This window comes from Vipera berus, assembly GCF_964194415.1.
Source record: "Vipera berus genome assembly, chromosome: 12".
Taxonomy (NCBI): domain Eukaryota; kingdom Metazoa; phylum Chordata; class Lepidosauria; order Squamata; family Viperidae; genus Vipera; species Vipera berus.
The window spans coordinates 1911864-1927809 of record NC_138215.1 but is presented as its reverse complement, the minus strand read 5'-3'; the positions used below and the strand labels follow the sequence as shown (position 1 = coordinate 1927809).

Genomic DNA, 15946 nt, shown 5'->3' with positions numbered 1-15946 from the left:
AGTCCTAATGTGACAGAGGAGCCCCACACTGGGGGGGGGGGGAAAGGAAGCAGTGGGTTGGGAGAGGACCCGGAGAGGAAGGGAGCTTGTAGCCTGGAATTTCGACCTGTTCTTTGTGCGCCTGCCAAGGACTTTTTAAATCAGAGTGGTAATGTAGGATGGCTGTTTCTTTATCTGCACCAAGTATACACAGTCCTGCTTCTTTGCCAGACTTGAGAAGAAGAGGTTGCAGAATGTTTCTGGAGATGCCACACCACAGGGGTCTTGCAATCTCAGTTGGGAGCAGATCAGGGGGACTCGCAACTGGCCTTGTTCAATCCACAGGGCTAATGCTTGTGTAGGAGAGGAGAAAGCCTTCGATCAAATTTCTTGAGGTTGTCTCAGCGAGAGCATCTTCTGTTCCTTAACAAAATCCCTAGTTTATTTTTAAATCAAGAACAACTTAACTTTTTGCTGAATCTTCAGGAGGATGAGTTCAGAGTACAACAAAACAAGTTTAATTTAAGAATCAACTAGTTTCTAATTAAACTGCCATAGGCAGCTGGTTGGATAAGTTTTAATCAGTTTCAGTCACCTATTGATTGGGATACTGAAGCTTAAAAATTAAAAGTAAAAGTAAAAGATGATTTGGGAATTGCTGCATCTCAGAACAACAGTGCAGCCCTCGGTAAATAACTCCTCTTTTAACCATCAGCTAAATGAACACTTCAATACTGCAGTACAAAGTCTTCTGCAAAATTACTTTAACTAACAAGCAGAAATTTATCAGCTTCAGCCAAAATCAATGCTGAAATCAATTTGAACACTGGTTGTGTCTAAAGGGGCTCATTGGCAATTTACGGAAATTACACCATGTAAATGTCTGTGCTTTAATTGAACAGTTTCATCAACTAGGCCGTGATTGCTGTCCATTTATTTATTTACTTTCACCGCAGCACTTCCTCAACAGAAGCGATGGGTTTTGTCAAGGCGAGAGGAGCCACTTCATCTTCATTTTAGGCACTTTTGTGCTAACCGATTTCATGAGCTGGCCCACCAACGGCTGGGGTCAGTGGAAACAAGGGAATTGTAACCCCTGGCCAGACTTGGTTAACCTGTAACAATTTTCCCTGCAAATTCTGGAGGACTCTGACCCGTTAGACAAACGGGAGAGAGTAGGAAGAGAGAAAGGACTAAGATGCCCAAGATGTCCTGGAAGGGGAAAAGAGGAAGGTGGGGGGTTTCTTGTCTGGAGTACAAAAAATAAGGTTTGCTAGGCCAAATTAAGAAGGATGAAATGGAAGAGCTGCCCTGATGAGCCAGGAACAGCAATTATTATTTATTTAGAGTATGACGAGAGAATGGCAAAAAGAAGTAAACATGTGCACACAACCCACACAGTTGTATACAAAATTTTTATGTGGGGTACAGCAGCGGCCTCGTAACTGGATATACATTGAGCAGTTTCTAGCAGCAACTGGCAGCTGGACCCACAGAGACGAGGCCAAACCAGAAGGCGCCCTGACACTTAAAGACGCTCCATCAATTAATCCTGTCCATGGTAAATGTGTAGTGTCACTTTCATCTGATGCACAAACATACACACAATCGCACATGCTTTCTACTTGAAGACTTCAGCAAGTGTTCATGGAGATGTGCTGTTTGGGGCCACCGTCCCTATTTGGCTAGATTGAGAATTATGAATTCTGACTCCCCACTCTTGCAGGAAGCCTCGGAAAACACTTCTGGGGCCGAGACCGCCACTGGAGCCCAGGGGCCAGGGGGTCACGTGTGGCTGTGTCCTGCTTAGGAATGTCCCGGAGACAGCGGACGAGCCACTGATGGACAGCAGGGCTGGACTTAGCAGGGCAATTCTGAAATCTGGGCCAAATTACCAAGGTTAAAATGCTACATGATTTTGCAGAGAAAAATATTCAGAAGAGTTCACAAAATATGAGAAATGCTAGGTGTTATTTACCACTGACAAGTTTCCAATGATACCAATAAGGTGTCTTTGTTATAAACAATACAAGGCTGTTTTTCCTCTGTACGAATTTTAAAAAGGGGACACTGCCCTATAAATCACACTGTTAACATATTTCAAGGAACCCAGGAAGCAATTTTGGGGGAAAAAATGTCTTAGAGCTATGTAAATCATCCTCAGTTTAAAAATGTGGAAGAAAGCAAACCCAGTGCTGTGTTTGGCCTTTCCCATGAATTATTTTCCAAAAAAGCAATTTAAGTAAATACCCTGGATGCGGCAGTATACAAATACTTTCCAGTATATACACAAGAGTCTGAACTTTCCATCATACCTGATTTTCCAAAATATCTGAAGGGTAGAAAAAAATTGCAATACCTAGTTTAAATTAGGTGGAGTAATAAATCTGTATGTAGCCTAACTACACTGGTTTCACCCCTAGAAACAACTCAGCTGCAATCAAACTGCAATTTGCAATCAGCAGACCATTCCTGGTGACTGTAAGCAATGGTGGGAATTTAGCCTCTCCTGAATTCCAGGGGGAACTTCTGGGAAATAAATGAGGGAGGAAGAGGAGGGCCGGCCGAAGGTGCTGAAGGCAGGAAGCTGGATTGCCTCCTTGTGCTGACCGTTTGCCCAGAGGCTCAGCTCCTGCCCAGCAGGGATAAACTCTTAGGTTCTTTGTTGAACTCCTTAGGTTTAGGGAGAGAAAAAAATGTAATTTTCAGATGCTCATGTGCTTGACCATAACAGAAAAGAGACCATCAAACTGACTGGTTACTAGTCTTCTCCAGCAAGAACCATACAGAAATGTAGCAGAAAATACATAAAATTTATATTAACTGTGAGAAGCAAACTACCGTACCTTAATTAAGTAGTACATGAATTATTAGAATATATGATTTAAAGTGACTCTCTTTTCTCTTATGATCATCTCAAAATTATACATTTTCTCTCCCTAAACCTAAGAGTTTATCCCTGCTGGGCAGGAGGCTGAGCCTCTCCAAAACAGGCGCCATCTTTTCTCTACCTTCCATGCACATCGCAGCGCCCAGGGCAAACGCTGGAAGCTCTTGGGCACTTTCGAGGCTGCCCAAAGGCCGACTCCTGGCCAGGTGAGCTGGAGAGGCCTTGGGGAAAGAGGGGGCCTTCTCACACGCTGGCCAGGGGCTGCCCCTCCTTGGTCCTTCCCCAGCCGCTAGCTTCAAAAAGCGCATCATCCCTCAGTTAGGAAAATGCAAAAATAAGCTAAACACAAAACTAAAAGCTATAAACCACCTTTTCTTTAAACAAACAGAAGGACTAAAAAAAAATGGATTCAGCAAGTTCTCCTTAGAAATATTGCTATAGAAATATTGATTTTTTTACTCAACTCAATTGACTGAAAAGTTGTTTGTATAGCAATATTGGCCCAAGCAATCCACTGGAACAATTTTGCTGCACAGAGTAATCAAGTGCATTTCTGAAGTATAATTATATTGTCGTAAAAACGAAGCCAAGATAACCTTCTCTTCGAGCAATAAACCTACAGAGGCAGTAAACCCTTACATACATACATACAGAGAGAGAGAGAAACGGATAGCCAGAACTCCACGATAGGGTGTCATCCAAGGGGCCCAGCCCCCTCCCCACACTTGCTGCACTTCCCTTAAGCTATGGTTAGCATGAAAGTGATCAATATCTCAATCTCCATAAACTATTTCAATAATAGTTAGTTCACCTGGAAACAGAAACTGAATGTTTCTGCTCAGCGACCTGAGACTGCCTCCTTGTTTGTTGAACGCCGGTAATATTTCATTGCAATAATGGATATGACTCAGTGCAGGGTTTTAGGAAAAGGCAGACAAACACACATTCTTCAGTTACAAATCAATATACGCTGCACACCTTTCAAAAAAAAAAAGAAAGCTCACATGTGGGATGCTGGTGGTCAAAAAATACAAAATGTGTCATCAGGAGCAGTTATAATTTATTTGACAAAACAATCGATTCCCTCCAGTGAAGGACCACAGCTGCAGTGGCTGCTGACCAAAACTGAGCTACCTGTAAGCAGAGCTTCAATTTGGTTTTGCCTGCAACAGAGATGGTTTCTCCTCAGTGTGCCATGAGCGTAGCAAGAGGGCAATTATTTCCAATTATTTGCATTACATGTGCGGTGAGGGGGACAATGAAAACGACAAGAGGAGCCCATCGATGCATCCTGGAAGATGGTCAGCTCATGACTTCTGACCAGTTAGCCACAGCTACCCCTAAGAGCCGGGACTTGTTTTGCTTTCTCAGCCCAGAAAGGCCCACCAAGTTTATGTGCACCCTACACACCCACATTAATTCATATGCCTGATCTAAGGGTTGCCAATTTGTACCAGCTGGAGGTTGCCATGCCAGTGGAGGCATACAAAAACTGGATAATTTCATGAAAATTGTGATGGCCAACATAAGCCAATGAAAGTGTTTTTTCTCAAATTATAAAAGAAAAGAAAATGACCCAAAGCTGCTTTTTTTTTTTTAAAAAAACTGAACTTTCTTTGTTTTTCCTTGCTTCTCATCCAAGAAGTTTCTTCAGTTCAGTTTTTCTTCAAGGAAAAACAAAGTAAGTCCAGTTGCCTTTTGAAAAAGCACCCTTGGGACAACCATGACCTGGATGACTGAGAATTTCAACAGACAAAAAGAAAATGACACAACCTTAAAAAGTGTCTTGTGTGCTGAAACCATCTGTCTCTGGATGAAATCTTGATCACCATTCCCCTGAGGGAATTTTTTGAGGGAATTTTACTTTATCCAGTTATGAGGCCACTGCTGTACATATGTTCCACGTCCTACTGCAATCTTCTAAGGATCTGTGTTCATGCCCCTAATTCCTCTCTTTCCTCTCCGGAAAGTTTCTCCCACCTGCCATTGAGGATTTGCATTGTGACGGTCAAGCCAAGGACAAGAGGGCAAATGCCTTCGGAGGGAGTAGACCTAGCAGTTTCAATTGAAAAACTGGAAATCCGGATCCTTAGTGACTAACCGGAGAAATGTCCTGTTGGAATGAGACAGCTCACGAAAAGAACAATAGTGTGCAGTTACATGAAGTTTCTCAACCACTTTTAGCATCTAATCGGAAGAAAGGCAGCATCTTACATTCCATTGCCAAAGCTGAATCAGATAATCCATAACAACTTCATTATGAACAAACTTCCCAGGATATTAATTTACTTGCATAAATGGCAGGATTCTCAAAAGGCTGTTGCAATTCCCATAATGGCAAAGGAAGCTCATGCAGATCCACCACAATTAGTCTTTGTCATCTAATTCCAAGGAAGCTGTCAATACAGCGGAACGTTGCCTGGCTTTGCTAATGGCCCAGACGAAGGTGAACAAGCTGAAATTAAATCTGGACAAGACAAAGGGGCTGTTTCTTGATCAATGAGAAATCAGGATCAGATATCGGGATTCTACCTCAGCTTGAAGAAGGTTTGCAGATTGTGAATGTTCTTTGATCCTGCACGGTTCCTAGCTTCCACAGGGCAGGCAGCATATTTGCACATTAGGGTTCATATATCACCTGTGAGTCTTCATGAGTCAATCAGCCTAACAAGGGTTTTCTATGCTTTCGTAATGTCAATTAGACTACTCTAATGTGCTTCATCTGGGGCTGCTCTTGAAGGAACATCTGGAAACTTAAAGGAGGATGTTTGCAAAGCTTGTGTAACGTCCACAAAACAGAAATGGCTTAGAGTTAATAAGCGTCAGTGCTATATGGCTGAAAGGAGCCCAAGCGATCCACCGCATGAGGGCAGGGTGCCTAATAAGGCCATGTTGGACTAAACCAATTATTCGTCTATCTCAACAATCCGTCTACCAATAAAAACCAAGAGAAAAGCTACAATTACACTATCGTGTTGGCATGCACTCTTAAGCACAAATTGTGGTGCGTCAAAACAGCATTGTCTTTTTCTGGCATCAGATATAGAATTATTCCCCACGTTTGCACATAATCTTTGCTAATAGCCATTACAATTATTTTTGGCAAAGTAATCCACAGATGGATTGTCATTTAGAAAGTACTTTTACCTTCTGAAAATATTGATCATCGCAATCTTTGCTGGTTGCAAGGGAGCCTGTAACCCTGTTGTAAATTTTGGTCTAAATATATACAAAACATCCTAGAAAAAGGGTATTTCATCTTCTTCATTTCAAATAAAGTTTATCAATTTGGAAACAGCAATTTTAATCCACAATAGCAACTTTTTTATCCTTCACTAAGATTTATTTAAGATTCAGATACTCTGAACCAAAACGGTGAATGAAAAACTACTTTTCTAGACATAATTTAGTTATGGAGGCAGCTCTAGCAAGCATTAAAGATCATCAGCATTTCACAGAGGGGAAAAAAGGCCAGCCCCCTCGTGACATAATTTTGGAGAAAGAAGAATGTCTCTGCCTTTTCTTTTCCCCAAAGTTGGAATGAAGGGGGAAGGGGAAGAGGGACTCACTTGTAAACAGTGCCTCCGTTGCCGTGGCCAAGGATGTCTCGATACCGTATGTCTTGTTCATTCATCTCCACCAGGAAGAAAGAAAAACAAAAGAGATGTCAGGCTGGGGATGCAAGTGTCAAGGAGAAGCCACTCTCGGCCATAAACAACCCGCTGTCTGGGTCATTTCAAGTTCAGCTGCAAGAACGAGGAGATCAATACAACATTTGCTGTCCAATTTATAAAAGACAATACCAGGGGACAAAGTGATGGAAAGTTTAATGACAATTTGTTTGCCTGGGTCATTTCATTAAAGTTTGATAAAAGGTGTCAAAATGGAATGATAACATAGCTCAAGAGGAGCCGGGCACCGACCTGGAGGGAGCAGAAGGCACTGGAGCTCAGAGCGTGGCCAAGGCCTGGGGGGCCAGGAGGGGGCTGGACAGGCCCTCCACCCAGGCACCGACCTGCAGGCAGCCACCGAGGACTTCCTGACACCTGCTCGAAAGCCAGAGAAGAGCCACAAGAACAGCCTGTTCGAGTGGCTAGGAAGGGCGGAGGGCTGACCCAAGTGGCACAGGCCACCCACTTTGCGGGCAAGTGCTCCATTTGCAGTTCCCAGGCACGCTTGTTGCGCAGCCACCTGCCTTTCCCGCATGCAAAGCCCGACAGATCAGCCACCAGCCCAATTACAAGAACCCGAAAGTCAAAATTAACACCTTGAATTATGTGGAGAAGGTGATAACGGGCCAATTTGGCAATCAGGTCTCAGGTGAATATAAAGGAGTAAAGCCACTTCATAAAAAACAAAATTCTCCTCTATGAATTTTCCTGAGTAAAAAAAGGCTGCTGTAGAAATATGTGAGAAATAATTCACATGCCAGAACAATGATAAAAATAATCTACTGAAAGGCTGCCTTAAAGGCCTATCTTAAAATGCCTTCAATGCAATGATTGTATATCCAGGGGGAAAACATTTTCAGATCTAAAACTTGGGCAATCTGTGATTGTTAGATGCGCAATGCCACAAAAATAGCCATTTATTTGGCATATTTAGTTTGTTGCAGTGAACTTACTGTATGGAAATTAGTTAATAGATAATGGACACTCATGAATCAAAACAAATGTTCATACAATGGGGGTTGTTTGTTAAAAGATTTTTCTCCTTTCATGAAAACAGGCCAAGAAGTAAAGACCAACAGCTCCACCATCATCACTAACACATTTTATAAAATATTTATTTAACAAACCACCCAAAACTAAAAAAAGTACACGAATTGATTTAGCAATGTAGAATGCTTATTAAAAAGGAGGAAATGGATGGAGAACATTTTGGTTTATGCCAATGCTAATGGAAAGGTAGTAAATTATGTAGTCAGTGGTGAGGAAGTGAATTGAGCATCGAAAGAAGCAAAAATGAGACCACATTTCTGCTGTCTTTATTATATGGAAGTGAGAATTTCGGAAAACATGAAGTTAAGTACAGTGGGAATGAGATACTTGAAATGTATCTGCATAAACCGAGAGGCAGTGGAGAATGAACGAGGCTGAATCCACACGGACTGCGTAGGAGAACGAGCAGCCGTTAAGAAAAGTTGGTTGATAAGATCTGATTGCGTAGCACAGTTGGTTGGGGAATTCTGGGAGTTGAAGCCACATGTCTTAAAAGTTGCCAAGGTTGGGAAGCACGGGTAAAGAACAAAGATCAAACTAAAAAACAAATAAACAAAGAAAGAATGGAATGAGGGGAAGGATAAAGGTGAAAGTTGTGACTGAATGGAGTTAATGTGCTGCTCAAAAAGAAATGTGAAAGGTTTAAAGAAGAAAAAGCAGAATGAGCACATTGTGCAAGGAAGCATGCTTCAAGGAAATAATAATATGGAAAGTCAGAGTGAATGGTACTGACAGAAACTAGTAACTCCCTCCCTCCCTCCCCTTTAATTTGTTTCCCATTTCTGATGCCTTTTCTGCCTTCTGCATAAAGTTGCCCACCCTCACAGGGGCAGCCATGAGGGATGGTCTGTGTGGGCGCATTTATTTACTCAGAAGCAAAAGAGAAAGAGAAACTTCAAAAGGGCACTGAGGATGGAACCCATTTGCAGCATAAAAGCAAACCTTTTGCTGATGACAGTTCTAAGGCTTAATTATCTGAGGGTTATTCCAGAAAAGTCCAATAAAGATTTCAAAAGTTGGCTATTTTGCAAAATCATTTCCACATTAACCTATTTCTTACCTTAATCCCTTTTTGGTAAAGTGGTGGGCAGTAAATGGCACACTTGTTTACCAGTTCTTTAACCACTCAGAGCTACAACACATCATCTTCAAAGCTCTGCTCTCCATGCTTAGTGGTGGAACCGTGAGACCCAAGTGGAGAACCAATACACCAGAAAGATGTTCAATTACAATTTTCAAAGAGTGACTGGAACCAAGTGGGCCTTGGAATTTTTCCAAATTTCCAAACCATATCCCACCCCAAAACACACAGAACGTAGGGACCTGGAGGTCTTCTCGTGCAACCCCCTGCCCAAGCAGGAGACCCTAGACCATTCCAGACAAATGGCTGTCCAATCTCTTTTTGGAAACCTCCAGCGATGGAGCAGCCACAACTTCTGGAATTCCACTGATTAATTGTTCTCACTGTCAGGAAATTTCTTAATTCTAGGTTGGATCTCTCTTTGATATTATTTCACCAGGTACCTACTCTCAGGTGCTTTGGAGAACTGATTGACCCCCTCTTCTCCGTGACAGCCCCTCAAATATTGAAACACTATCATATCACCCCTAGTATCCAGTTTCCACAACCATTCATTGTATGTTTTATCCTCTGGTCCCGTAATTATCTTTGTTGCTCTGGGTTTTTTCTCGAGTCTCAACATTTTTTTTGTATGTTAGCAGGTGGGCCCCAATGTCCATGGAAGAAAGTTCTGGAGCTTTTTTGGAGGATTTAGCAGGGGAGCATAGCTACTATATAATCTTGACCAAAACCAATATGCTCCTATCTGGGATGGCCTTCCTCTTTCACCAAGCGTGCAGCTTGGGAAGGGCACAAATGGATCAGTGAGGGAGAAAGGGGACACTTGCCTAATCAACCAGACTGGCTGAATCAAACCTGGTGATCCAAAAGAAAATTCTCAGTGGGCTTGATGGGAACAATAAAGGTGTATTCTGCCTCTTGTAAAAATGCCTGAAATCTGCTGCTCTTCAAGATCTCCATTACCCTCTCTACTTGCAGCAGAGAAAGCAATGGAACGATAGTCTCTAGTCTAGATTATCCTACTCAAGATGTGTCCTGGCTCAATTCTGGGATGTGCCGATCCAGCTCTGAAGTGAACGCATCTTCAAGCTGACCATGGCCAGGTTTGACGGTCACCAGAAGTAGAAAGCTCCCATATCTCAGCAAAGCACTGGAGCTCTGTATGTTTGAAATCCGAGACTGTGAACTTGGGAATAAAGCTTCTCTCTCTTTTCTTAATTGTTTAGAGCCATTTTGAGAGATTATAATTGCCTGAAAGGCAGATTAAAGCTACACTAAATAAATAAGAAAACTTCATAAACCCAGCGAGAAATGTCAAGGATTCCTAGCAATTTATTTATTCTGTTTGAGAATCTGAAGGCATCAATCAAATCCTAATAACTACCAACTTTGCAGCAAGCACCAGTACATTATTTTTTCTTATGCAATCTTGATCGGCTGCTGATATTAACAGAATGAACCAAAAGTGAAATAGTATCCAATTATGGATCAGCAAATAAAATAGTCTTTGTTTATATCTGCTGTCTTGGAAAGAATCAGCAGGCATCTCTTGTAAATCATTAGAAAAAATGCTCAATTAATCCTTATTTGATATATCCGGCTACGGCAGGAGCCTCACCCAATACGGGCTCCCTCACCTGAACCAATCAAAGTCCTAATGGCTTCAGAAAGCAGCCACGGTCCATGAACAGACAATTGAAGAGATTTAGTAAATCCCACTTCATGGAGCAGGAACTAATCGGAAAACATGAGCCAGTTCAATGTTTCTTATGAACTGTTGACACTACGTCAATGCTCAATCAATTGGCGGCATTTTCTCTGAGTGACAGAAAAGAAATAAATATGTATACCGCATAACCTATGTCAATGAACCTCGGCAGAAAGCTATTTCTAGCCTGTCAATATTTGATTATCTTGAAGAATCATGTCCCCTTTCTGTTAATGATTGATATGAATTCCTTATTAAACCTAAGTGGAGGCTTTCGGGCAACTAAAGTCTTCATTAATGCTTCAGAGCAAAAGGCAGGAAACTGCTCTCTCGTAGACAATGTTTCTCTACCTTGGCAATTTTCAGGTGGGTGGACTTCAACTCCCAGCATGGCTGGCTGGGGAATTCTGGGAGTCCACCCATCTGAAAATCAGCATGGCGGAGAAACACTGCTCTTAGGGCACCTCACAATTTTACCCTCTCCTCTACTGGCCCTCCTATGCTAGTGGAGCAAGATAGGACCAGCCTGGATTAGGTCCAGATGCCTCCATCCCTCAATATTCAAAGCCAAGTTCATTCCTGGTAGCAGATAGACAGATCCTCTCAATGGGGACGGGGCAGGTGTGGAGCCCGGTACCTCTCGGCCTTCTGCTTTCAGCCGGACCTCTGCTCCCGGGGGCTCCTTGGACAAGAACACGGGGGTCCCTCCAGCGCTTCTTCTGCCAGAGGGCGGCCTGCGTTCCCAATCTGGGCTCCAGCCTGGGGGTTCCCAGAGATCCTTAGGGATCACCATTCACCCAAATGACTGGGAGCCTCAGAAACACACCCCGGAAGGCTTTCGGAGCGGCTACAGAGAGTCCTCGACCTACAACAGCTCGCTTAGTGACTGTTCGAAATTACAACAGCAATGAAAAAGGGACTTATGACTTGTGTTTCACACTTACGACCCTTGTAGCATTCCCATGGGCATGTGATCAAAATTCAGACACTTGGCAACTGACTCCTATTTATGACGGTGGCCTTATCCTGGGGTCACGTGATCCCCTTTTGCGACCTTCCAACAAGCAAAGTCAACAGGGGGAGCCAGAGTCACTTAACAGTAGTGATTCACTTAACATCTGTGGCAAGAAAGGTTGTAAAATGGGGCAAAACTCACTTAGGAAATGTCTTACTTAGCAACAGAAATTTTGGGCTAAATTGTAGTCATAAGTCAAGGACTACCTATACTTAATGCATTTTTTAAATTAAAAAGCCAGCTGTTTGTTCGTTTTTTTAGGCCAAGCATTCAGTAACACGAAAAGAATGTGACTTGAAGCCCTACACAATTTGAAAACTAAATCAATCTCCCATCTTACGTAAATCTTCAGTACAATTCAGTCATAATCGGCATGCCAAACCCTCCTCCAAAAAGCATTTTCCTTCCTATCTAAAAACCTCCTTACCTCACTTAAGGATACTGAAAACCTATCATTTTTCAAGATGAGGCTTTCAAAAAAGGTCTAATAATAGTTCATTCCCTTCTCTACCTTTGAAATATTACCTTTATTACAGACAAGCAGCTGTTGAAGATTAAATAAAATGCAGGAAACAAAAAAAAAGCAGCAGCACAAAGGGTTTAAACATATTCTGTGTCTATCTTTCAGGTAAGACTATGCTTAAAAAAGAAGAGCCAAAATCCATATTCTTAAGTTTTATTTAAACGCTTCTGACCGCAAATAAGTAAGCCTGCAGTGGAGCAAGGCAGGCAAGACCCTCCTCATCTATTAAGAGAGCAACCTTACGGGTGATCTGCTGAAGGACACGCGTGAAGACCAGCTTTTGTCTTCTTGACATGCTCAACTACCACTACTTGATTCATGAAATGCCAAGCAGGCTTGGGGAGGTCACTGTGTGAAGGCATTGAATACGCATCTGAGATAATTAAGATTTCAGCCTTCGAAACTCGGAAGGGAAGTGAACAGCAGTTAAGAAAATCAATAAGAGCCTTTTATTTGCAGTGACACAGATGTCTCAGTCAATAGCGTCTAATAGGCAGGCTTGATCGGCGTGGACAGGGGCTGCCTCCAAGGCTATCAAAGGGTTTCACCATGACAAACATTAAAACTTATTTATGTGGCTAGTGAAGAATCCCACAGCCTTGAAGTGTTTCTATTTCATGGGGTATATTTAAAGCCACGATGCTGCGACTTTGGGACTTCCTGTTTGAACCAAAGTGGCCGGGAAGGGCTGGCGGAGGCTCTTCTCTCGCCCCTCACATTCCCTGCAGACGTGGGAGCAGTTTTTACGATGTTCCTCTTCTGCAAGGGATGCTCCCCTCCCACGACCCCTTCCCTATTCACTCCTGGGCAGTGCAAACAGCTAGCAAAGCAGAAACCCTGTTTTGCTATTCAAAATTGATTACGTTTTCTCCCCTAAATTGAGGCAACTGAGTGGCGGGTGTGAAAGGCGCTTCAATCTATTTGGAGCTAAATCTGATTAGTGCATTTTGAAAAAGGGGAAGTAAATTGGCGTGCCAATCCAAATCAATCAGGACAGGGGCTCCTGCACCACGCAAGCTCTTTGCCTGCCTTCGCCTCTACTTTATTAAAAGAACACATTACCAGTAAGTGAGCAGTAAACATCTCTCGGGTGATTTGAGCACACAAGGCATGTCTGAATTCAGCCAGGCATCTATCGCGCCTGCAGCCAGCCCCACACCAATATACCTACCTGGCCATTTGCTAATATTTTCTTCAGCTCAGCAGAGGACTTCTTCAAACTGCAGCATTGGGCAGAACAAAGGTAAAAAGAGAAAGAAATAAGAAAAAGGAAGGTTTCTTAAGTCATTGTCCATCTGCACTTTATAGAGCAGAACTACAACTTGTCCTCTGCTAAAGAGCATCTCATGGCTAATTGGAACATTTGCCTACGATTAGAAGTGTGTAAACTACGCACTGATATAATCAGAATTAAGTATGTAAAGCACACACATTTTGTTTAATTTATAATCTTCTTAAAATTCTGATAGTGACAAATGAATTTCCTTGGGGAGGTTAATGGTTTACCAAGAAAACCAAAAAGAACCTGCTGATGTTGCAGACAGTTCAAAGGTAGAGGTCCTCATGTAGAATAACAGAATTGGAAGGGACCTTGGAGGTCTTCTAGTCCAACCCCTGCTCAAGCAGAAGACCCTGTACTTTTTCAGACAAATGGCTGCCCAGTCTCTTTTTAAAAGCCTCCAGTGACGGAGCACCCGTAACCTCTGGAGGCAAGCTGTTCCAATGGTTAATTGTTCTCACTGTTAGTAAATTTCTCCTTAGTCATAAATTGCTTCTCTCCTTAATTTCCATTCATTGTTTCTTGTCTTGCCTTTTGGTGCTTAGGAGAATTGATTGACACCCCCCCCCCTCTTTGTGGCTGTGTTCTTTGGAACACTGCTAGCCTTTCACCCCAGTCCTTCTTTTTGCTAGACTAGACATGCCCAATTCCTGCAACCGTTCCTCCTACGTTTTAGCTTCCAACTTCCCCTAATCAACTTTGTTGTTCTTCTCTACACCTCTTTCTAGAGTCTCAACATATTTTTATCTCATGGCGACCAAAACTGGATACAATATTCCAAGTGCAGTTTTACCAAGGCATTATAAAACAGTACTAAAACTCCACATGATCTCGATCCTTGCCTTTGTGGCCATAACCCGTGAATAGCTGCCATTTGCTATTCGTTGAGAGGGTGAGCCTGACGCGTCAGCTTCAGCCCAGTTTAGCTGAACTGGCTTCTTCAGGAGGACCTGGGAGAAAAGCTCTCCCATAGCACGATCCAGCAGGAGTTCCACTGCATGGACCAGATCTTGATCAAGTGTTGTTGTGCATGAATGCAAGGGGGTGCTTTTGTGTACTCCCTACTAATTTTATCCAAATACGTAGAAGGAAATTTTCTGCTGTGCCCATAAAAGTTAAATACTAACAACCATTTCTTACTGCTGCCACCGAAAACTACATCTGAAAAAAGAGCCCTTAAAAAGAACGATTATGTTCTTGACAGGCCGAAGTGTCTTGATCATCGATCCTGAGTGAAATAAAAGAAATTTCTTTGTTCTTTAATAAGCCTCCTCTCTGCTAGAATACTTTAAAGAAAAAGTACTTTGCCAAATGAAATGTACGCTGATCTTGTCATCTCTTGCAACTAGCTGTTTTGTGAACATGAAACAGAGGCAGGCTGTCAATGACTTCAAAACAGTCATTCCTTATGCAGATGGCTTTTGGAAATGAAAGACAATTAATTGCCCCATTAGATGACAGCATCAACTCAAGCCATTGTTGGAGGGCACTTGCAGAATCAGCTCCAAGTGAGTGTGGCTGAAGAAGTAAATGACCATAAAGCAAGGATGGGAAATTTGCCCTACAAACTGAGTTTAGACATCAGACGTGTAATAATGACAGACAATGCAATCTTTGCACTGAAAGTACAATGCGAAAATTATTCTGACTCTACTTCATGATAAACTGTAGAGGGTTTTTTAAAATACCGAACTCCACATTTGTACTTCACTGCAGGTCACAGTGGTGTTCAGCGACAACACGAGAAATCCTCCTAGGTCACAGAGAAGGAGCAACTGTATGAAACCCTTCTTAATGCCAGAGACCATTCTGGCTCTGCTTAGGGGCAAAGCTTTTCTCCTTCTTGGCAAAACGCCCCAAAGAAGCCCTGCCCCTCTCTTTGCCAGGGTTGCTGCTCCATTTCTTCCTTCCTGACTCTAACTGCTCCTTTCCTTTCCCTCGGCAAAAGGCCCTGCTTTCATCTGCCAAATTCAGCCCACCTCTTGTCCTTCCCTTCTACTAGGAGAACCATCATGCGTCATTTTCAAGCAAGGAACTGAGCGCAAAAAACAGGTATGAGTAGTTAGCTCAGATATGAAGCAAAGTCTGCATTAACAAATAATATTCCAAGAAGGAACGTTCTTATGACAATTCAGGAAGGTCTACACAGCACTTATAATTTTTATCCTGTGTTACTTGAAGCTCCCTAGTGTTCCCATTTTACAGGCCTTAAACTGAGACAGAAAGTCGGTGACTTATTTACAATAGCATTTATATATCTCCTGCCTTTATTATTTATGGCAGCAGATATATCGCTATTCCTTCCTCCTCCTATTTTCTCCACAACAACAACCCTGTGAGATGGCTTGGGCTGAGAGAGAGAAGTCACTCAGCCAGCTTTCATACCTAAGGTGGGACTAGAACTCATCGCTTTTGGTGACTGGCCCAGAGTCACCCAGCTGGCTTCCCTGCCGCAGGCGGAATCAGAACTCAAAGCCTCCTGGATTCTAGCCTGGCACCTTCACCAGTAGACCAAACCTGCTTAGATTTCCCTGCTGAATCTATAACTGGACCAACATTTGAGAACCTTCCATGTTGCGCATGTACACCTGGGTGCCTGATAACTCAGGTTGCAACCCAATACAAGCGGTCTGGCTCAATCACACTTGGAGAAATTCTCCGCACAATGAGTGACAGAGAGATGTGCACTGCAGTGCATGCAAAATTTTCTTAAGGCATGTAAAGAAATCCATACCAAAGTAGGTTGACTA

General features: G+C 42.7%; 1 protein-coding gene across 11 annotated transcripts in view; it reads right to left on the bottom strand.

Moving 5' to 3' along the window:
• Positions 1-15946, bottom strand: part of MAP2K5 (mitogen-activated protein kinase kinase 5) — a 168191-nt gene that overhangs the window by 125695 nt on the left and 26550 nt on the right. For 9 of the 11 annotated variants that reach the window (XR_014027728.1, XR_014027729.1, XR_014027730.1 and 6 more), the window contains exons 7-8: positions 13090-13137; positions 6439-6510 (exon numbers count right to left, since the gene is read on the bottom strand). Coding sequence is in view for 8 of the 11 variants with exons in the window: in XM_081337657.1 (XP_081193783.1) it covers positions 6439-6510; positions 13090-13137 (120 nt within the window). In the remaining 3 variants the exon portion in view is untranslated. Of the gene's footprint in view, positions 1-6438; positions 6511-13088; positions 13138-15946 lie in introns of all 11 variants that reach the window. The other 2 variants (XM_081337656.1, XM_081337659.1) reach the window with 1 other exon arrangement.